The sequence below is a fragment of the Leptodactylus fuscus genome, chromosome 9 (assembly GCF_031893055.1).
Source record: "Leptodactylus fuscus isolate aLepFus1 chromosome 9, aLepFus1.hap2, whole genome shotgun sequence".
NCBI lineage: Eukaryota > Metazoa > Chordata > Amphibia > Anura > Leptodactylidae > Leptodactylus > Leptodactylus fuscus.
This window is the reverse complement of record NC_134273.1, coordinates 66,785,203-66,809,728: the sequence shown is the minus strand read 5'-3', so window position 1 is coordinate 66,809,728 and position 24,526 is coordinate 66,785,203. Positions and strand designations below refer to the sequence as shown.

General features: G+C 42.9%; 2 protein-coding genes across 2 annotated transcripts; both read right to left on the bottom strand.

The window, feature by feature from the left end:
- Nucleotides 1-630: 630 nt before the first annotated feature.
- On the bottom strand, nt 631-7,198 carry LOC142217907 (peroxiredoxin-6-like). The gene is made up of 5 exons (XM_075286230.1): nt 7,036-7,198; nt 4,068-4,224; nt 2,157-2,303; nt 1,787-1,933; nt 631-1,213 (listed from the first exon to the last, which is right to left on the bottom strand). Exons 1-5 carry the CDS (start codon nt 7,125-7,127, stop codon nt 1,082-1,084), a joined length of 675 nt encoding a protein of 224 aa, XP_075142331.1. The 5' UTR covers nt 7,128-7,198; the 3' UTR covers nt 631-1,081.
- Nucleotides 7,199-9,521: 2,323 nt separating this feature from the next.
- On the bottom strand, nt 9,522-18,219 carry LOC142217863 (peroxiredoxin-6-like). Its single transcript, XM_075286184.1, has 5 exons — nt 18,137-18,219; nt 16,912-17,068; nt 14,588-14,794; nt 12,426-12,572; nt 9,522-9,680 (listed from the first exon to the last, which is right to left on the bottom strand). The coding sequence occupies exons 1-5, from the start codon at nt 18,217-18,219 to the stop codon at nt 9,522-9,524; spliced, it is 753 nt and encodes a 250-aa protein (XP_075142285.1).
- Nucleotides 18,220-24,526: the final 6,307 nt, after the last annotated feature.

Genomic DNA, 24,526 nt, shown 5'->3' with positions numbered 1-24,526 from the left:
TGGGAGCCAGCACTTACACCTGTGTCCTCTACTCTCCCTTTACCTGTGTATAACTATTATGGGTAAGACATTACATCTTCTATATGGACTGTGATGATTTGTAGGACTTTATGTATATATGTATACTTATCCCTTGGCATGGTGATTGTGCAACTCTGCTAGTACAATTTCTATGTATACGTATATTTCATGTTTATGGACTATAGTATGGTACCACATGTATACTACTTTACTAAGAGTTGAATCCCCATGCTATATACTTATGAGATTGTTATAGGAAGTCATGTGGACACGGCTGTGCCGACTCCATTATCATGTACGAGTACTGCTTCCTCCTTTTCCCTTTTGTATGTGATTTTACTTGGTGTTCATTAATAAATATTACGATTTTAAACTGAATTCACGTAGGGGTTAAACAGGTGACTAATGAACAACGATGCCTATATAAGTTATAGTACAGATAATGGATGTGTGCAGATCTGCTAACTACTGGCATAAACACTATTGTCCAGACCTTCATATACAATACAATATCCCCAAATTTGTGGACCAGGTATTAGAGGTTGTCTCTGCCCCTACAAACTCCATACCGTTCACATCTTTGATGGCAGACGATAAATACACACACAATTCACAGCAGAATTTATTTATTGCCACCAGCCCTGAATGATGAATGTCATCAGCACTATATACAGACACCCCAAAACCGAGCACACTAGAACAGATGCATAGTTCATCATAAGAGAAATGACATTGTAGTGAGAAAGGCACTGTGTTATTGGTGTATGGCTGACAAGGGCCGAAGATTCAGGGGTTGTCAGGAAGATTATTTTTGAGTGGGAGTCAAGTTCAACCACCTGGCAGGGAACATTGAATAGACCAGGAGAACCATCTCAGACATGCCTGGTATACTCTAGAACCCTCCTCACAACAGGGATTAAATAAAGACAATACAATTTATAAGCCAGTATACAAGACTCAGACGTGTAATCTGTATTCTTGTATGAGACAATCAGACAAGATCAATTATTGTAGATCATCTGTAAAGACACAGGGAAGGTCTCCTCAGCAGAAGGGATCTTTATTTTGGTTGTTCTGTATATCTCAGGTAGTTCTTCCCAGAAGGTAGGTCTTTGGTGACAACGCCACAGGTGAACAACTTGCTAGCTTGTTCCTCAGACACGTTTGGAGGAACCATGACTCTGTCGCCGGACTAGTAGACAGTGGGAAGAAAAGACAATTAAGAGATTAGATTTTGCATGACTGCTTTATGTAAGGAATGGATTAGGTTGCAGAATATTGCTAGAGGCCGGTAATGTAACCAAGACATTGAGCCAATGTTAGGGAAGTGTCATGGAAACCCTTTCATTACTGCTGTCCAAAGCGTGATGGTATACTGATGCAGGTTAGGCTTGATTTACATCTGCACATGGGTTTCCTTCAAAGGTGCACTTTGGGACAAACCCCCCCCCCCCCCCCATATTGAAACTTAATCCACATTACAAAAAGCAGTTACCTTAGGAAACCCACAGACACCATAATGGAGTCCACACAAAAAAATGCTAGAGACAAGTGCCGCTTCCACCGCTTTTCTCATGTGGAGAGGCAAACTGGATCCCCAAATGCAGATGTGAACCAGGCCTTAGCTAAATAAGTTTTTTTTTAAACAAATAAATAAGTAGTATGCCCCTCACCCTTGTCTGAAGAAACCCTTCACCCACATGTATTGGCAGGTCAGGCGTTTCTCCAATAAGCCCCTTTACTATCCCAGCTTTATCACTGTTACCTTCCAGTCTACAGGCGTTGCTACTGAATGTTTTGCTGTTAGCTGAAGGGAGTCGATAACCCTCAAGATCTCATCGAAATTTCTACCAGTGGTTGCAGGATACAAGAAGGATAGCTTCATTTTCTTATCTGGGCCAATAATAAACACCTAAAACACCAAACACAATGACGGTATTATATTCAGATTCCAGTCAACAAACTTATATTGGTATTCATGTTACTAGTTTAACAATGAAATCAAAGTGATACGTTATTTTGTGCACTTACTACTCTACAATAGAGACGCTTCACCATCCACAAGTTGGGATGAAATGACATCATGGCTACTTGTGCACAACTTCTAAGATTCCCCTGAAGAATTCTATACTCACACATCGGGCGGTCACTGGCATCCCATCATTGTCCTTCTCATCAGGATCCAACATGCCCAGTTTTACAGCAAGATCCCTTTTAGGATCGGCAATAATTGGAAAGGGAAGAGTCTCTGTGGGCTCATCGGAGTTGTAAGAATTGATGTCCTGCAGGAGACAAGTCACAGAAGCAGGAGATGAAGACTTGTCCACGGTTATTGAGGATGTAACCACAAGCTGAACCAAAGGAACTTCCCATGCCCCAGCAATACAGAGGACGTACAAGATTTTCCTTTAACCCCTTCCCGCCGACGGCATTTTTGGATTTTCGTTTTTGACTCCCCTCCTTCTAAACCCCATAACTTTTTTTTTTTTTTTTTTTTTTTTTTTTTTTATTTCTCCGCTCCCAGAGCCATATGAGGTCTTAATCTTTGCGGGACAAATTTTTCTTCATGATGCCACCATTAATTATTCTGTATAATGTATTGGGAAGCTGGAAAAAATTCAGAATGGGGTGGATTTGAAGAAAAAAAATGCATTTCTGTGACTTTAGCGCCAGTTGTCTACTGCGTAAAGCAGTAGACACCCGGCGGCTATGGCGGCCACCATAGTTACACACCCGGCATGCGCCGTACTAGTACGGCAGATGTCAGGAAAGGGTTAAAGAGGTTCTGTTAACTGTCCTGAAAAGTCTATTAGTTAAAGGGATTGGCCAAAGTTAAGGCTTTTATGGCCTATTTTCAGGCTAGGCCATAAATACCTGATTGGTGGGACAGCTGTACCAATCAGGGCTCGTTCACATCTGCACCCGGTCTCCGTTCATACAGGTTTCTGTTTCCTGCACAAAACAGAGCAGGAGACTGAAACCTGCAGGAGTCTCTCACCCATTCATTTGAATGGGTTTGAAAGATGTCCGGCCGTGAGTACCAGTGAGCGTTTTATGCCCTCCGCTGCAAAACAGTTTGTTTTTGTTTGTTTTTTTTTTTAAACCGGACACAGAGTCGGACATTCAGTACTGTGTCCAGTTAAAAAAAAACAAAAAAAAAAAAAAACAAAAAAAAAAAACCACACAACGGTTTCGCGACCAGACCCGGTCTGACAGGCTTCTGTCTTCTGCATGCAGAAGACGGAAATCTGAAAACTGAGTCCGGGCGCTAGAGTGAACCCAGCGTCAGCTGTACAGAACCTCTTCCGGCATCCATCCTAAAAACCATACAGGTCCAGAAGCAGAAAGTTCCATCCCCTGTATAGTTATGATGCCTGAATGCTATACGGCACAACCCTTTTTAGGCTCAGAACCCACATTGTGGAAATGCAGCCTTTTTGCCACACTGGGGGAAAAAAAACAAAAACACAATGTTTTAGTGACCAGTGCTATATGTTCTATTATACAATCTTCACAGTAGCAGCCTGGTGCTTTTATAGTCCCTTTCTCTGTCCCAGCTCCCATTTCCAAATCATATATAGCGTTAAAGGGGTTGTCCCATCTCAAGGATCCTATCTATACTGCTAGCTTATGTGAATTGAAGACTGACTTTTCCTAAATATATTGCTTCAGAAATTCTGCTTTTTTGGGCCTGCTATGTGACCTTATTCCTCCCATTGTTTACACAGCATTATCATAACCACGGATTTATAGGACAAGTGACATCACTCACTCACGGCTTTTGCCAGCAGGACAATCAATCGTTCAGCTAATTGCAGTTTGCTGATAAAGCCTGGTCTGTTATTCATCTATGTAAACACAGATAACACTGAGCCTGTTCTGTACAAATCATGTGCATATTATCTGATCTGCATAAGTAATGTGTGGCCCTTCAGACAGAGGGAGGAGGGGGAGAGAAATACAGGAAGTGAGCAGAAGACACTACAGGCAGCCTGCTGAGACACTGAGATGGGAAGACCCCTATAAAGCCTGTTCAGAGTTTTTACCTTGCACCAGCCAAGATGATCTGGAACAGAATCTATAGACAAAGCGATCATCTTAACACCTCGTTTCTTGAATTCTGGTGCCAACTTTGCAGCCCGTCCCAGCTCGGTGGTACATACTGGTGTATAGTCCCTCGGATGTGAGAAAAGAATGCCCCATCTAAAAAAAAATATGTATATTATAATATGTTGACCAGAATAAAGTATTCTATAATTGAGAAGATTTGTGCTGTTCATAGATTCGAAATATTTCAACTTTTTTTTCTTAAGTTATTCCAGCACCACACTGCTGGCGTTATGGCGCCCATCACTTAATGTTCCTTTAACAAACAAGTGATCCAAATATATTATACCCCCCCCCCCCCTCGCTGCCACCTCTATACCTCATGTAAAAATATTCACATTGCTCTAAGACCTGACCTGTCTGACTAGATTCTTCATATTTGAGCCCAGCCCAGGTACTGCATAATCCACCAACAAGTATAAGATCGGTCAAGTAGCTACAATGTTCCTTAGCACTTGGTAGCGGTCTAATCCCTCTTCTCATTGCATAACAGGAGTCATGAGCTCGTCTGCCAACACATTTCACAAATGCCATGGCCGCACTGGTGCGTGTTAATAGTTAACCTCTATTTGCCTGTAATCCTCATATACAAGCCCTGACCAAACTGTTACTTCATCCAAAGAGCAAAACAATGGCGCGTGATCAGGAACAAAGCTGCTGATCATTTCTAATGCCTCAGGCTCAGAAGCGCAAACATCTTGCACCCCTGACAAAGCTGCACATTGCTCTTGTATCCTCCAATCTAAACAAGAACTGTGTCAGCAGAAAACACCAGAAGAAAATACTCGTCCCCTGATAAATCCTACACGGCCGGCCCTCCATTTATAGGTCATGTTACTTATAGGACTATATCAGAGCGACCCCCCCCCTGCTTGGGCTGAAATGTATTATCCACACTGTATGTTCCTTTCCTGGCAAGCTTCATGCAGCCAAGTTTTACAAAGTCACATATCCATTTGAATGTTTGCCATGGAATATTAGATTTCTTGCAGACGATCTCTGTGCTTGCAGCTGGTGCCCGGTAATAACCATGAGCAGTCTTAGCCACTTCCGACGCCCGTACTATAGTTATATTCAATGGGAGATTAGCAACACCCAGCCAATATACAGGGCCTTGGGCAAACCAGTTCTGACTCCAGGCCGTGTATAGTATGGACATCAAATGCAGGACCTTACAGCTGTTCATTTATAGGAGGTGTAACGGAGGAACCGCACCATACAAGTTATTCTAGAATTACTTATTTAAAAAAAAACAAGGTCAGGAGGCTTACGAGGAATTACACTTTTAGGAGGCTGAAGACCCTAAACCCCATTTGCACAATGACCTACAGGTAGTTTAGAGTCGCCAATTCTGGAAACAGTGAAGGGAACCTGTCAGTTTGAGTTAACCCCTACAAACCATCTGTACCTGACAGTGAAGCTCATGTGTTGTTCAATGGGTTCATTAAATGGCCCAAACTCTGTCTCCGTCCTGCAAAAATTTACTTTTATTCCATATTTGAATTAAAATGTTTCACACCAATTGGGCAGAGAGCGAACAGAGAAAGTCAAACTCTCTACCCCAAACCCTATGTTGTGATGACAATAGCGGTGACATTAGCACACATTCGCCATCCTACACTTGGCACTGAACAAGCGCCATTAGAGTCAACCTAGTGCTACAGTGGCCACAGCCGAATATGCTTGGGGGGGGGGGGGGGGGGGGGGAGATGGTAGATGCCCCAAAAATTCTGGAGAATGGAGGCAGCTACTGGGTAATACAAGGATACCACTGGACAACAGGATGTAACATATGGATGGTGGTGAGTGTGGGGTGGGGTAAATCAAGCTCACCAGTCCCTTTTACGCTCGCTTTACACTAGCGTCCACTGTCCTGAACAATGGAGGAGTGGACGCCATTGACTAGAATTGGGTTTGTTGGGTGTCCAATGCTTTATTAAATGAAACCAGTGAAGAAAACGAGTAATTCCTGCAGGACTTTTTCCTGTACAGATTTTCAGCAGAACTTGCGGCACAGGTATGAACATAGCCTGAGGCCCCACGTTGCGAAAACATAGCTTTTGAGATTGTAGATTTTTGTTGCGCTTTTTTAAGCAAGAGCCAGGAGTGGATTGAGCAGAAGGGAGAAGTATAAGAACTTCCTATATATTTCCCATTACTTTTGCAGGCATTCTTGGCTTTGGCTCAAAAAGCCGCAGCATGATCTAGCACAAAAAAAAAAAAAAAGCTGCGTTTCTGCAACATGGGCCTTAATCTAAATGAAATTCCACCCAAAAAATGATTTGCCCTATAAAGCTATTGCCACACGGTGACATAATTCACCCAATAGTCATTAGAATCTCACAGCACGATTTTCCTACCACATGGAGACATCAGGGCAGGAAGAAAAAGGACAGCAACGTCATGAACACATCAAATGTAATCGCACGCAGCTCACCGTTGCATACGACACAATTGCGCTCTATGGGAGCGATATTGCACATTACTTACGTGCAACATAAATTGTACACAATTACGTTGTGTGTGCGCGCGCGACAGTCACATCCACATTATAGAACTGAATGGCTTTTTTTGTTGCTCAATAGTGTAATGTTATAACCCAGAACCAAACAGCAACGATCACAAGTTGTTTGACCTGCAACTAAACAAAGCAGAGCAGGAAGTAAGGAGTAACCCAAGAAGTGAGCCAAGAAACCTGCACATACAGGAGGAGGAGGAGGTCTGCACCCACACACAGCCATTGTACACTACACACTACAGGATCCTAGCCATCTGCAACCTAGCATGTGTCATCAGCCTCCAGAACTACAAGTCCCAGCAGGTGCAGCCCTCCGGGATCACACAGCACAGGCCTCCAGCTGCAGTTATACAACAGCCCATTAACCATTTCTTTTCCCAGACACTTACGAGTCTCCTAGGAACTCATGGAACTTGATATTGCCGATAGTTGTATCGGCTTGGAAATCCGGAACGATATCGCCAAGGAGCAGCCCGGGCATGATGATGATGGTGATGGTGGTGGTGGCGGTGGCGGTGGCGGCAGGTCACGGCGGACTGGTGACAGCAGGCAGCGCAGGCGGACTAAAGGGGGTACCGAGGGGCGTGGACGGGGGCGTGTATTTATGCAAATTGCGGGTTGGTAGTAAAATGTAGGCGTGGCTATAAGGGAGCAGCGGCTGACAGATGGGGGCGTGGTTACACCGCACACGGAATCCTGCGCCTTTTCTCTATAAGGTGACGTGTGATGGTGACGTCATCCGCACTCATTGAGGCAATGCTGGGAACAGATTTAAGAAACTGATGACGTCGTTGTTGCCCATAGGAACAGTTACCTAATAAAATAATGTATACTATGCACTAATAAACTGCTCAGTGTATTATTATACTCCGGGGTCTGTATGTACATTGGGATCTCCATATGGGGCTCACAATCTACATTTAAAAATAGAAAAAAATGGTTCACCACAAGGCCCCGCTGTTCCTAGTTACGCCACCGGCTCTGGCCTCAAGGTGGAATTCGCCTAAGGCGTGGTTCTCTTCTGCATACGGTATTCCATTCGGGGAGTCTGCCTGGTGACACCCCCCCCCCCCCCCACCCACCCGAATGCAATACTGAACACATTAAAAAGCGGTTAGCAGAGAAACCACACACCTCATAGACCATACCTCCCAACTTTTGAAGAACTGAAAGAGGGACAAAGTGTGCGGCGCGCGTAGTGTGCCATGGCAAATTTAGCTCCACCCACTTTTATGTGGACTCCGCCCATTCTCATTCATTTTTTCACATGTGCCCCCACACACAGTATAATCCTCCTACAGTCACCCATAAATTATATGTCCCCCCTCCATCTCTCCCCCAATATCATGTCCCCCATCTCTGTCCCCAGTTTCATGTCCCCCCATCTCTGTCCCCAGTTTCATGTCCCCCCATCTCTGCCCCAGATTCATGTCCCCTCCATCTCTGCCCACAGTTTCATGTCCCCCCATCTCTGCCCCCAGATTCATGTCCCCCCATCTCTGCCCACAGTTTCATGTCTCTCCATCTCTGCCCCCAGATTCATGTCCCCCCATCTCTGCCCCAGTTTCATGTCTCTCCATCTCTGCCCCCAGATTCATGTTCCCCCATCTCTGCCCCAGTTTCATGTCCCTCCATCTCTGCCCACAGTTTCATGTCCCCCCATCTCTGCCCCCAGATTCATGCCATTCTCCCCCCCTTCATCTGCCCCCAGTTTCATGGCCCCCTTCATTATGTTCCACCTCAATGGATGACGTCATCATCCACTAGCCGGAGCGCTGCGGCAAAGCAAGGAGCTGAGCTGTGACAGCTCCTTGCTTTAGTCGCATATGTATTCAACTCAGATCTGCGTCCTCCGGACACAGATCTGGGTTGAAATCGGGACATACCTTCCGTCGACCAGGACCGCGGGACAGGACACCGAAATCGTGAATGTCCCGCGGAAATCAGGACGGTTGGGAGGTATGCATAGACTATAATGGCATAGGAGTCTGCAGCCTAGCAGCCCCACTCACATTCTCAGAAAGTGACAAGTGAGGTGCAAATTAGGGCCTTGAACCAAAGACGCTGTACAATATAGTCACATATTATAAGACAATACACGAGACAAGCTTGCTGTATTCTTTATTAGAGTTGAATTACACTTTTTCCATATGACCTCATCCTTTACACCCTTTTGACTAGGCTAGCATACGTATAAGGCTATATGCACACAAACATGGACAACATGCGTAGCATCTATGTTCTGTTGGTGCCCTCTACAAACCCATACATTTCGAAATAGACAGGAATAGGACCTGTTATAAATTTTGCTTCCATCTTCACACCCACCTTCCACAGTCCCATAATAATAAACGGTCATAGAGAATTATGTGTGCTAACTTTTAAAAGTACAGATAGCACACTAACAAAGCATGCGGTCGCATACATGTAGCCTAAGGCCTCATTCACATCTACGTCGGTAATCCATTCAGGGGAGTCCACATGGGGACCCCCGAACGAACTACCGAACACATTTTCAAGCTGTGTGCAGTGAAAGCACACGGATCCCCATAAACTATCATGGGGTCCATGTGCTTGCTACGAGATCTCCGCAGGGAACATGTGGACAGGAAAGTACTTCACAATCTACTTTCCTGTCTGCATGATTCATGCGGGCAGCGCACGGCAAGCACACGGACCCCATGATAGTCTATGGGGTCTGTGTGCTTTCACTGCACACCGCTTGCAAATGCATTTGATAGTCTGTTCAGGGGGTCCCCATGCGGACTCCCCAAATGGATTACCAAACACAGATGTGAACCAGGGGTAACAATGGTATTGTGAGCTAAGCAAGCTACATATTTATCTGGTATTAGATTTATTTGCCATGAGCGGGTTACAAGCTGCCACCCCCCTTTTTTTTACTTTGACATTTAAGTTCAGCAAACTGTAAATAGGGTTTCTCAGAAGGCAGGTTCTTCACCGTTATGTTCTTCACAACCTTGTTAGCCTCTTCTGGAGGAATGGATGTGGGGACAATGACGCTATCACTAGGCTGGAAATAAAATGAGACATTATTAAGATACAATTAGCTGACTTTGATTTTGGATAATTATTGTCGTAGATACACGCCCGGTGTTATCACTAAGCACTGCAATAAGGTATTTAGGTTATATTCACACAATTGAGTTCATTTAAACCTATAGGGAAATCACTAGCGTTTCCACAGGCATAACCGACATGCTGCGATTTCCAAAACTGCAACATTTTTGGAAACCGCAGTGTGTCCGCTGAGCGTATTTTCCCGCAATGTGTGGATGGGATTCTCTAGAACAGTTTTTTTTTTTCCATGGCATTTCCACCACGTGGAGCCCTGGCCTAAAAGGGATTATTCCCACATAAAAAGTTTTTTTTCCATATGATCTACTAAGTGTACATGGATCCACCATTCCTGAGCAATGAGTGCAATTATTTTTGGTGTCTGATCTGCTATTTAAGCTCTGTAATGTAAGAAGGGCAGTGTCAGGGCCCCTTCACACGGCGTAAGCGCTCGGCTCATTCCGAGCCGTACATGTGAGCGCTTCTAAACACTTCCCATTCACTTCAATGGGAGTGCTCGTAAAGCCGGGTTTACGCGTGCTCCCATTGAAGTGAATGGGAAGTGTTTAGAAGCGCTCGCGTGTACGGCTCGGAATGAGTAGAGCGCTTACACCATGTGAAGGGGCCCTCAGGCATCAGAGGCAGCCGGTGTCAGAGCTCAGAATTACTCTTCTTGACTGATCCTGCCTCCTGATAGCACAGAGTCTCAATAACATATCAGGCACCAAAACTAATAGCATTGATTGCTCAGGAATAGTGGGGGCTAAAGAAAACATTCTAAAGCCGGTTTCACGTGGGGTTTTTCGATCAGGCTTTTGACATGAAATCCGCGTCAAAATACAGCTCAAAAAAACGCCTCCCATTGAATTCAATGGGTTCCTTTTTCCGCGAGCGGTTTGTTCCCACTCATGGAAAAAAGAAGAAACATGCCCTTCCTTAATTCACTGCTCTGATTTAAGGTCAGATATAGCAGATATTTTCATCAATAAGATTTTTCTGGATTTCACCCTAGACGTATTGCAAAGGCCACACACAACAAATGTGCTGCAGAATTTCCACAGTCATAATGGACATGTTGCAAGTTTGATTGTCAAGTGGATGAAATATCCATTTGTAATTAAATCTGATCCACAATATTTCTACTGTAGCGCAGTGGGTGAGGTTTTACAGGCTAATCCTCTGTGACCACTCATTGGTCCAAATTTACTATTGTGTTTGTGACTAGACACTGTCATAAACGTGGCACATCTTTAGCACCATGTAGCGTATCTACTGCACATCTTGTCATATCTAGTTTAGGTTAAAAAATTTTAACGTGTTAGATTTGACGTAGTTTAAATGTGCCATGATGTATTCTAAAACTATGGCTCAAGGTAAGCCAACAAGTGTTTGGTATAAACTTAAACTAGACAGCCTAACAAGGGACAGCATTATAAAAGGTAGAGACCATAGGGGACAGCATTATTTATATTGTAGTAAGGTACTGGAAATATATATTATGGTGGGGCAATGGGGAGAGTGTTATATAAACTGGTCGGGTAATGGGGAGAACGTTATATATCCTGTCAAGGGGCGCTGGGAAAAGCAATAATGGCCAAAGGAGAGTATACTGTTTGTGTGGGAACTAGAGAGTATCATCCTACTGGGGAAGGAGCACGAGGTATAGCATTATACTCAGGGTTTAGGAACCATTGGCTCTTTGATATTTTTTTTAAGTCTGAGGCACTGCGATATCACATATCTGTGAGTGGCAAAGTCATCTGAACCTTTAGGATTAGCAGATCATTTGAAAGTGAAATTAGGGTTAATGGGATGGTATTTAGGTGTGACTGGATAACCTATTTTATTTAAAGAACATCAATCTATCAAAGTTCGACATTCACATCACATGCTTATGGAAGTGTGTCGAGGCATGAGGACCTCAGAAGGAGAGTTGTTGATGTTCATTAGGCTGGAAAAGCCAAGTCTAAATTGTGGATTGGTGAAGTTCGGACATGATACAGAAAATTGTGCCCCTTTATTGCCACATTATCAAATCATATCCACAATATCCACAATAGTAAATCTGCCCTAATGACATAACATTTGTATTTGAATTGTTTCCTTACATAATAAGAAGGATTTTCCCATGTATACCTCCATCAATAGATTCCAACGTTGACCATTGTATAGGCATAGACTTCCATGTAAAAGTATATTGCATGATATATACTTTTTTATGGAATCCAGCTGCATTTATAAACAGCAAAAAAGCTATATACTGTGCCTTTTCACATCTGTCAGGTGAGTGGAGCCCTTTTACTAAATTTGACATACACCAGGAGACAGAAATCAGTCTATAGCTATGTCAATGTATAACAATACCTATCCAATGATCACACGGAGCTCAACTTTACAGTAGCTTTTTTTTAATATTGATTATGAGCCCCATATAGGGCTCACAATGTACATTTTTTCCTATTAGCAAACACGGGGAGAACATACAAATTCCTTGCAGATGTTGTCTCTGGCAGGATTCGAACCCAGGACTCAAGCGCTGCAAGGCTGCAGTGCTAATCACTGAGCCACCGTGTTGCCCCAACTTTACAGTAGCTTTTTATGCAGTGTATACTGTTACTATAAATGTATAATTTTTCATAAAATGATATTGTTTTACTATATCTTATTTATTAGCATAGAAAGATAAGAAACAATGTAATACCTTCCAGTTTACTCCAGTAGATACGCCAATATTAGCAGTAAGTTGAAGACTGTCTATTGCTCTTAGAATTTCAGGCATGTTCCTTCCGGTTGACGCTGGATATACCAAAAAGCACTTGACCTTTTTATTTTTGTCAAGTATTACAGCCTAGAAATGGTAAAAGCCAAAATGACTATGTAAGTACAATAGGATCTGATGGCACAGAGGAATTCAATTCAGAATATGGACAAAATAAACATTTCTTCTGTTCACTTTAGGTGTTATCTATCCAAAACACACTTTAAGAAAAAGAAAATCACAATAAGCAGCATGCCTGTTTAACACCACATTGCAGCAAAGCTGCTATTTTTTTATTTATTTTTTTAAGATTTTGCTGCGTTTTTTTGAGCCAAAGCCAAGAGTGGCTACAATAGGAATGGGGAATTTACAGTATAGGAAGGTCTTATGCTTATCCCTTCTGCTTAATCCGCTCCTAACTTTGGCTCAAAAAACCACGGCAAAATCTGCAACCAAAAAAGCTGATTTTCCGCTACATAGGGCTTCAGCCTAACATGGGATCCTTGATTCCTTACATGCAATCTAGCTAGCCTTTGAGACTCTATTGTTTGCAGAATTAGTCATATATTTCATGTTTCAATTCTTAGATACATATAACTGCAATGGAATTCACTGTGCAGTAAATGAGCGAGTAGTATTCGATCATAGAGCCAGGGATGTTAGGAGGGGAATCGAATGTTTACCGCATGGAATTCGACCGAGTACACCAATAACTATGCAAAGGGAGGTATTCGATCGAATACTACTTGCTCATCTCTAATAGAATCCCTTTAAAGGGATTCTACCACTAAACCAAGATTTTTTCTAATTACCACGTCGGACTAGCCTTAAGAAAGGCTATTCGTCTCTTACCTTTAGACGTGGTCTCCGCAGCGCCGTTCCTTAGAAATACCGGTTTTACCAGCGGCCATTTTTGGGAGGCCGCTCTTGCTCTTGTAGTTCAGTACAGGAGCGTACTGCGCAGGCGTCGGAGGTTGGACCGACAGAAGAAGACAGAAGAGGCGGAGTTGCAGCTGAAGATGGAGGCGTCGTGGACTGAGCTCTCGGGCAGCAGTGGGGCTCCCCCCATCGCTGTTTGAGCGCTGGGGTCTGCCCTCATTGCTGTGGAGAACTCATTTGCATACTGGTTAAAACCGGTATTTCTAAGGAACGCCACGGTGGAGACCACGTCTAAACGGAAGAGATGAATAGCCTTTCTTAAGGCTATTCCGACGTGGTAATTAGAAAAAAATCTTGGTTTAGTGGTAGAATCCCTTTAAGGCCTCAGCTGGTATGACAACCTATCGCCACCCATGTACATTTGTAAAACTCCTTAGGTATCACTGTTATTATTGATCACAGTGTCTAAGGAGTTAAAGGGATGTTTTGCTTTTTTAAAACTACTAGGGAGGCTTAAAATAACAATACTATATAATCACTTGTCCATTCAACCACAAATCCAGTGGAGAGTCTCTGCTTGGGTGCCCAGTCTTAGCTTTCCTTCTGCTTTCATACAAGTGCAACCATTTGAATAGATCATCACTGCTCAGCCACTAATTGGCTGACACAATCGTGGCCAAACGTTAGGAACATCGGGGGGGACCCGAAGGAACACCCTCCGCTGGATCCCTGGCCAAACGGATAGGTGAGTATATAGTGTTTGTTATTTTAAGTCTAGTAAGGGGTAAAAAAACAAACAAACTCAGAACTGGAACACCCCTTTAAATGGCTGGGTTTGGAGTTACAAATTATTTGGATTGTTATAGCATATGTTAATCAGTAATAAATCTCCCCCAATGACCACGACTAAATTCCCTGTAATAACTCATTATGGGCTAGTCACCCAGGATTGTGGGCTTTGGTTCAGGGTTACCTACTATGTCAGCTTTGCCCAGCTCTTCTAGCCCATACTATGGCAAACATCCAAAGTAGATGGACAGCTTTAGGCAGAAGCTGAACATTGGCTTTGTCTCACCACCAATGTGCCTTTTTTGCATGGTAGCTGAATGTACATGATATTGCCACATGTCAATTAGTCCCTATGAACCAAAGCAAAAATGTCTGTACACCCAAAACTATAAACAATTCAGTATTTCCTTACTTATTGTATATGATACGGTACTTACATGACGAGCAGATAGTTGCAATCCTGACTTATCCTTATCCTCTGGCCTGATCATGCCAAGCTGTACTCCAATAACCCTGGTTTTATCGGCAATTAAAGGGAAGGGCAGGGTATTTGAAGGGTTGACAATAGCATAGGTATTAATATCCTGCATGGAAACAAAAACTTTCTGAGATGTGTGGATGTATAATACATAAAATGCACCTTCCTAATACACAAATAATCATATGGTAAATATATTAGTACAATGTACCAAATATCCACTAATAGTTTACAACAGAACTAAGGCTAGGTTCACACCTGCATCTCTTCGGGCTTCCGCCTCCGAATCTGCTTAAAAATGTGAAGAGAAAAGTCCCACATGTTTCCGCTCTTTTTGGGTGGCAGACCAGGCAGACCCAATTATAGTCTATGGCTTTGTTGGCAAATCTATGCCACGCCAGAGGGGGCACTCAGAGCCCTCTCTGTTGGCATGGAAGTCATTGCCTCATGCAGGCTCCCTGATCGCTCACTAATTGGGAATTTAGCAGAGACACTTGGTTAGGTTTGGGTTTCCATTCAGGGGGTCCCCAAAAGAGGTTATCCGCAGAAACCTGTGGACCCCATAGATTACAGTGGGGTCTACCAGGTTTCCACCTGAAAAGGGTGAAAAATGCGGAAAGAAAAGCTCTGCGTGCAGGACTTTTCTCTCTGCATTTTTAAAGCAGAATGGGGAACAGAATCTGCAGGTGGGGAGCAGGCGCAGGTGTGAACCTAGCCTTAGCTGACTGCCATGGTTCACATTGACTCTTCTTATACATATTTATTGCATTCTATTAAGATCTGCCTCTGGCAAGTACCAACAGCAGTACCATGATGACAGCCATGGGGACAATTATTAGGGCTCTGTCAGTTGTCATACCAAATCCTATGGTGTCCTGTAATCGCTTTGCTAACTTGACCGATGAGACCAATCAGTGGCCTTAGCAGTCACATGTGAAGGACCAGTGATGTCACTCAGATACCTTATCAGTGAGCCATGAGGCCACTGACTGGTCTCAGCAGGGGAGAGATAGTGGAAGAGGGGAAGGGGATCCCACAGCAAACCCACAGCAAATGTTGACATGATGAGGGTCACTTTGGCAACCATTACACTCACTACTCATTATTATATGTATGTGGTCTAAAGATTTATGAGGTCAATAGTTAGAAAATATTCTACAAAAATTTATATTCCTGCAAGTGGCAAATCATGTTCACAACAAGCTATACCCTGACAGATCACACTCATTAGTCCTAGGAAAAAGTTGCCAGGTTCCTAATATATTGAAGTAGAGCAGCATATTTGAGAGAAGCATATGACAGAGGGAAAACTTCATCCACTATGCTGCTACTGTAGATGGCAACATGTTTGTTGATGGTGATCCTTCAGCATAACAGTATAAGGGGATGTTCTCAAAGCGGAACTGAGGAGTTCGAGGAGCTTTGGATTCCTTTCCAATTTCTGTGAAGAGAGGAAAAAGACACCGAGCGCTCTAAGCGTAGTAAATCTGTTAAAATGGTGGTAGACAATATTCATTAATATTAATTCAGACCAGTTGGCCTCTCACCTGAAGGGTTGTGGGATATCACAACCCCAATGTGGATTTAAGTTAGTAAACAATCCAGGTGAGAGTGGCAGCAGAATCCACAATGTACCGGAATCCCGGAGAGAAGACAGTGGAAGGCAAGAACCAGAGGTTCAAGATGAAGTGGAAAAACTGCGCTCCCTGCATCTAGCCTGACGTGTCAAGCTTTGTTCTTGCACTTGAAGAAGGACCCTTGAAGGTCCGAAACGCGTCGTGCTTTTGTTTCTCAATAAATCCATACGTGGACAATTGGTCTTTGTGTCACTATCTATAAACAACCAGGGAGCGCAGTTTTTCCACTTCATCTTGAACCTCTGGTTCTTGCCTTCCACTTTCCAATTTCTGTGCATATCACATTGAAAGCAATAGGTAAAAAAGCCTCCCATTGATTTCAATGGTAACGCGTGTATGCCGGCACCCATAAAATTCAATGGGATCTGTTTTAACGCCGCTCATTCTGAACGAGTTTACGTTCAGAATGAGCAGAGCGTAAACTCCGTGTGAAGGCTCCCTAAAATGGCACCCTTTTGCCCTCCCTACAGTATAATGGTCCCTTCTTCTGCCATATATCGTAGAATGGTCCCCTTATTTCCCCACATTGTATAATAACCTCTTTTTGTCCCACAGTTTAAAGTAAATTAAAGTATATCCCTTTTGCCCCCATTCAGTTTAATGGCCCCCATTAAACACCCCTTAAATTTAGTTTAGTAGAACTCACCTTAATCCACGCTGCAGTATTCTCTGTGGTATCAAAAGTAATTGCGACAACCTTCACACCCCTGTCTTTAAACTCTTTATCCTGCTTGATCATGTCAGCAAGCTCAGTGGTACATACAGGAGTGTAGACTCCAGGGTGAGAAATTAAAAGACACCAGCTAAGAAGAGAACAAGAATAAGATGCAAGATGGTTACTTACACTGTACACAATATAAAAGTATAATGGTCAGAATGAATTCATATTATGCCCTGCAATGTAATAATAACCATGTCATATGATGTAATTATGCAATAGTAATATTCATATGATCACAATGTCTATAGATGTAGTCAATTTATATAGTTGTTGTGGACAGCAGTTATAAAATGTTACAGTTTTTGTTTGTCCAAATAATACTGACTATTGTGATCAAAGTTAGACTGTGTGTAGGCACCATCATGGGCATAATGCCAAGTAAGGCTAGATTTACACCTGCGTCGGAGTCTCCGTTGGCGGAGAAATAAGTCCTGCAATGCCATGTTCAATTGTGAATCGCCACCAGTCGGCCCCAATATAGTCATCGGTGTCCGCCAGTGTTTGCGTGTAACCAACAGACCCGAACGACAGAGAGCCTGACGCTAGTATGAACCTATGTATGTGCCACAGCAGGGATATTGAACATAAGAGTTACATAGTTATCACAAATTATGTGCAGTCCATTGGTAAAATTTGACCACCTCCAGCATCTGTGCTGTCCCTGTAAACAGGTAGGCTGAGATTATAATATACAGACATATCCATGCTCAGACTGCTCTTCGTTCCCTGTCTCATGGGCTGATCTCCACCATCTCCTTTTCCATAAAGCCTGCTGTTTCCATCTCCACGCAGACTACTTGCAAGTCCATTACAGAAAGCAAAAGAGTCATCAATCAGAATCTTAATCCATCGTTCACATCTGCGTTGGTATTCCGTCCGGGGCAATCGGCATGGGACCCCTTCCCCCCCCCCCCCGAAAGGAATACCAAACGCAATTGCAAGTGCTGTGCAGTAAAAGCTCACGGATCCCATTGACGATAATGTACAGTATATACAGATCTAATATTAATGGTCTATCCTAAGGATCGGCCATCAATATTAGAAACTAAATATCTCATTAAATAGTAAGTTTCAGTAAATAGTAAGATTCCACAGTAAAGGCTAAGTATTATAAATTCAATATATTAGGCACAGGCCTAGTTTTACTTACCAATCTTTTATATAATCATACAACTGAAATGGGCCATCTGGAGTTTCAGCTTTGAAGTCTTTAATCGTGTCATTTAGCTGCATGATGGCTGATCTGTGGACCTCCGCTACGGTATGTTGTGTTCTAGGATCTATGTTGCTAGATGGACTCTAACCAATACGTCTCAGCTCATTATAAAGGATACATTGAAGAGGAGGAGCTAGCCACAAAGGAATACCGCCAGATACAGATATATTATGGAATTACAATGTCATAGCATTGCAACACTTTATAAAGCATACATTATATAATATTCTACAGCTTTGCTTAGTGGCAGATTCCAGAAGTTGTTCCTTGTCTTGTATAAAAAAAAGTAGGTAATTATGCAATCTTCATTAAGCTTCATTAAGTTACACCCATGAATAAAGAATAATCACCAGTTCTGTCCTGTTTACTTGGCATAGCACCATTTCACTAATAACTAACCTTTGCAAGATCAGCATTTCCAACGTGCAGAACCCAGGCTATCAACCAAGCTTAGGGTCACCTGAATCAAACAGTGTTTTCCCTTGTGAATTTGTGCCTCTGTTACTGAGATATCGTATTTTTTGTCAATATGCAAATTAGCCCTTTAGGAGCAACAAGGGTTTGTCATTGCTCCAAAGTGGTAAGTGGCAGTGCCCTCAGAGCCTCAAAGATCTCATTTTCTTATTAACAAACACAGCAATATCTCAGCAGTGGAGGCACAGGTTCACAAGGGTAAAACACTGTTTAATTCCGGTGACTCTAACCTATCCCTCTGCAAGACTGGAGTGATATGCAGGGCTCTGGTGACAGGCTGTATTTATTAATATGTATCTGTAGAAAAAAGCTGTTCAGGGTGTACAATACTACTGTACTTGTTTGTAAGGCTGGGGCCCCACGTAGTGAAAAAGCAGCGGGAAAAATTCAATTGAAAATCTGTGGTGGAAGTTAAAGAAAATGGGCCATGACAAGGCTCCAACCTGCAAAACTGATCTGTCAACAGCAATGAGAGAAGGCTGGAGCCAGATTGATACAAAGTACTGTTTATCACTCATCAAGTCAATGCCTCAGAGGCTGCAAGCAGTTATAAAAGCCAGAGGTGGTGCAACAAAGTCCTAGTGATGTGTTGGGGTGTTATTTTGTTTGTTTGTTTTTCATGATTCCATAATTTTTTTCCTGTGCTTGTTCTAAAAATCTAACTCTTACTGGCTACCACAATTATTTTTCTTGATTTCTTTTAGTGTTTCTTAAAGGGATTCTACCACTAACGCAACATTTTTTCTAATTACCACATCAGAATAGCCTTAATAAAGGCTATTTGTCTCTTACCTTTAGACATGGTCTCCGTGGCGCCGTTCCTTAGAAATACCGGTTTAAACCGGTATGCAAATGAGTTCTATGCAGCAATGAGGGCGGACTCAGCGCTCAAACGGCGATGGGAGCGTCCCCACTGCTGCCCGAGAGCTCACCTGTTTGGATGGGGGTACAGCACAGAGTCTCCATTTGGTCCCCAATCTTTGTTTACCTAGGTCATCTGTTACCTTAACTGAGACTACTCCTAGGGGTAGCAATTTTACATTCCTTTGCAACAAAGTCTAGATTCCTCTGGAGTAACCCAAAGCCAAACCAGTTGGGTGACACAATGGGTTACTCCCACTGTGCATCACAATTGCAAAACACCATTAAAGTGACAGACCACCTTTAATCCCTTGATTTATATTGTACATCATGTACTGATTATTATTATGCAATACCATAAACAGGTTCGAGGCACCAGTTTTCTAATACAGATGTCCATATCCTATACTTTCCTTCACACAGCCATAAAATTAAATGATAGAATTCTGACTACTGTAACCATTACTAGAGAAGGCTTGCTTTATACTATTTTATTATTCAATTCAACGTTTAAAGGAGTTTTACACGATCAGGAAATTGATGGTCTATCCTTAGAATAGTGACAGTCCAACAGACGATCAGCCATTTGCAGGTGCTTCTACAAGCCCCAATGTAAAATTTGACCAAGGCCCCCTACTCCCTCCCTACAGCATATTCTATATAGCCATGGTTATGAGTCATGTCCTGACCTATATTAATTAATTTTGCAAGCACTGTGACCCCTTTGCTATTTACATCGAACAGTATCTGTTTTATAGTAACTATGTAATATAAATACAACTTGTGATAACATTGCAAGACTGCTATAACAGATGATGTGCGATTTAAAGAGTGAAGGGGTCATGGCACTCGCACAAGTGCCAAGGTCCCTTCAAACAGCTGATCAGCAGAGGTCCCAGATGTTGGATACCCACTGATCTCTTATTGATGACCTATCCTGTGGACGATCCACTATTTCCATAAGGGCTCGTTCACACGTGGGCAAAGGGGCGGATTTTGACAGCGGATTTCGCTTCAAAATCCGCCCCTTTACAATGGTGGTCTATGCAGACCGCCGGGCTTCTTTTTTCCGCTAGCGGTGGGCTGCTGCTAGCGGAGAAAAGACGCGACATGTCCTATCTTCAGGCGGAAACCGCGGCGCACACCCTCCTATGTCGGCTCATTCATTTGAGCCGACATAGGAGGGGAAAGCCGCAACCTCAATGGTTGCGGCAGGCGGGTTTTGACCAGAGAGAGACACAGTTCGCCGCATCTCTCTCTGTGTCAAATCCCGCGCGGATGGTTCACATGTGAACTGACCCTAAAAGAACAATACTGTAATTCAGGAGTTATGCAGGAACAAATAAAGCTTACAAGTCCTTGTACTGGATAAGCTTTATTATTAACTTACATCCTGGTGCCCTGTGCAGCACTGATGTTTAGATATGGGTGAATCGGCTCATAACAACCCGAATTTGTCCCAAACATTCCAGATTGTTCATCTTTTCTACAAAAACGAAAAAAATAGAGATTCATGGTTGTCACATTATATTCTGGGGTCTAAAAGTTGGAGGCCCAGGGTAGATGACAAAAATGGCTTCTGCTGTCACCCCCGGGTCAACGATGTCACAGAAAAGCGCCGGACGTCACAAGGAAAGCGCCATATGCTGTGAGGAGCAGATAAAACGAGATTTTATCGGATAAATATATAACAAAGTTTTACCTGAACGATTAAAATACAAAGGCGTAACACACAATACAACGTAGTCTGGGTGGTACTATAAATTACCATGCTTCATTTGCCAGAAAATATTTCTAAACTGAAATAGACATTGATGTGATTGTTGCATCATAATAAGGAGGTGTTCATGTTGGCCTACTTGTCATGTCTATAATATGTATAGTAAAGGAGAACACAGGCAAAAGGTCAGAAGATTTTAAGTAGAAGCGAGAGAAAGGGTGGTAAAGAGCTGTTAGAACAGGTTAGGTGATGAGTAGGGTAGAAGGAGAGAGCGAAGAACACAACACCAGCTCCATACAACAGGAGAAGGAGGTCGGCCTTATTGGTATTTGACCCAATGTCTTCAAAAAGTAGGAATGAGAGAATTTTGTCCAGCTTAGCCATTCTTTGAATCTTGAGATTTGGTTGAATTTGTTAGCCCATTCTTAAAATATAAAGGAGAAGTTTTCTGCCGGTTTAAGGGCATTGAAGCTTTAGCTGAAGCAATCAAATGATCAATTAAAATCTCTGATCCCTAGTTGACTATGTCTCGTCAGGTGTGAGAGCAAGAACTCTCTTTGGTAGCCAAATCCATGCGCTACTATTGCTTTTTGCTGTAGCAGGCAGTGTTCGGCAGGGTTCTTAAGTTCCAACCAGTATAGTAGCTGAATGACTTTATAAGAACAAAGCATATCTAGAAGAATGATACTGCCCCAAAGCCTTTGGAATAATGGTATATCTACCATGGAGGCTAGGTGGGCAACAACTATGGGGCAGCGGAGGGAGTGAGCCCACAGTCACACTCACAAAACAATGATCACTTCTAATGTCTGGAGTTCAAGTATCATAAATCCTTTCCCCTGCTCTGTTTACTGAGGTTTAAGATATAGGCAGTGTGAGAAGGTGACAGGCAGAGTGCTGGAGTCCCGCTATATCAACCCCAGGTTTCTGACCTATGTGTGGTCCAGTGTGGGTCTGGAGTAGGCCTCAGCCCAGGTGTGGGTCATAAGCTCATCACTTCAGGGCAGGACCAGGGAGTGAGAGGAGGCGTCTGGGTCTGTCCTGTTACTCTTAGTCCGGTGACACTGTATCTTGCATATTGGTTTGTTCATGCGGCTGTTAGTAAGCCACACATATAGTTAGTTTGTTATTACTGTTTAGTTAGTTGCTCAGACGAGCAGGATTTTGTTTCTTGTTGTTTTGCCTGAAGTTAAGGCTGTATTTTATTTTGCTCATTTTGTGCCTGAAGAACTTTTTTTAAATGTTATTTTTTAAATAAGCCTGATTTTCCTGCATACTTTGTGTCCCTGTCTTTGACTGCTTGGGTCCGCACAACTGCTGCTACCATGCTACCTTCCCCACAGAAGTTAGATATGCCTGCCAACTCTGTAAGGAGATTATTAACCCTTTAATGAAAAAGTGAGAGGCATAGTAGGTCAGTATACAGTCAAGTAAGCGAAACTGTGGAGAATAGAGATGAGCGAGTACTGTTCGGATCAGCCGATCCAAACAGCATGCTCCATAGAAATGAATGGATGCACCTGGTACTTCCGCTTTGATGGCGGCCGGCCGCTTAACCCCCCGCGTGCTGGCTACGTCCATTCATTTCTATGCGAACGTGCTGTTCGGATCGGCTGATCCGAACAGTACTCGCTCATCTCTAGTGGAGAAGAATGTAACTGAACGGGTTACTGCCTGACAGCTGGGGAAGATATATGATATATAAATATTATATAATATACTATATTGTTATATAATTATATAAATATTATATAATCCATATATATAGAATCTTTTGGATTATTAGTATTTGTATTACGTTAGTCTACTAACCAAGGATAAATGTGGAAAGTCACAATGGTGGATTAAGTTATTAATAGCAGAAAGTAAAGGTTTGTAAAATTGCATGAACAAAAATTGCTTATATTCCTCTTCGGGTGGACCCCAAGGTATCTCATGGAGGAAGTGTACCAGGTGAAGGAAGGCGTTTTCAAATCGCATTTATGGATGCAGTTGACAGGTTTATATTAAAGGGGGTGTCCAGTACTGACCGTACTTAGTACATGACATGGGTGTGGCTGTCAGGGATTAATTCACTCCACTTGCTCAATCTCATTCTTCATTCATGCTGCAAATTGAGTGTAATATACTGTTGACATATGCATAAGCACTATATGCACTCATGATATATACATGAACACTATAATTTAGTAATGATATATAGATAAGTAGACTTATTTCAGCACATCCAAGAATTGGAGCAACCTATGTGGAGGCCAGGGTGCTCCAATTCCAGACTCTTTTTTCCAATTTCTGGAGATCCTTTTGAAGGATATTTTCATCTAAAGTGAACTTAAAAATGTATGCAGATTTGTATGAGATAGGGGTTGGTGAATCATATCATGAATACAAGGGGGCTATATGACAATAGCACCTATTAGCCAAATTCACAATATTTTTAATGCCATTTGGACTAGTAGAAGAGCCTGTTCCCGTACTATGCTGCCCTTCGTGTGGACAAACATATTAGATGAGTATTGAACAAATGATGAGACCATCTCTGTTGGACCTGGCAATTGTCTGATGTGTATGTGAGGTCTGCATTTCCTTTCATACCAGATGTCGGTGGTAAGAAAGATTGGCTTAAAGTATTTCAATCTGCCTGATCCTTTGGCTTTCAGTTGTGATATGCTGAGCAAGCACGTGCATTGATGAGCTGGTCCAATCCAGTTGGATGAAATAGTTATCAGCCAATCCAGCGTGTAGGGCCAGCCATTATAAATTTAGATGACAATTGTGATTTTCTTGATTTATTTTTACTAAATAGGTTCCTTTATATTTGTAGGAGCTTCCTGCTTATTTATAACATGGCGGGTTTAAAGGGAGCCTATCATTCAAAAGTAATTTTTTCTGCCTAACACATCGGAATAGCCTTAAGAAAGGTTATTAGTCTCCTACCTTTAGAAGTGGTCTCCAGCCCGCTGTTCGGTAGAAATACCGGTTTTTACCGGTGTACAAATGAGTTCTCTCTCCAGCGATGCCTTCATCTTCAGCAGCAAGTGCCTCTTCTGTCGTCTTCCGTCTGGGTCACACTCCGACGTCTGCGCAGTCGGCTCTGCCATCGAGACGCTAGCAGAGCCGAGTGCGCATGCTGGCCGGCGGCCATTTTTTGGGGGGCCACTCTTGCGCGCATGCACAGTGCACTCCTGTAGTTCTCTGTAGAACTACAGGAGCATACTGTGCATGTGCGCAAGAGCGGAGTGTGACCCCAGACAGAAGAAGACGACAGA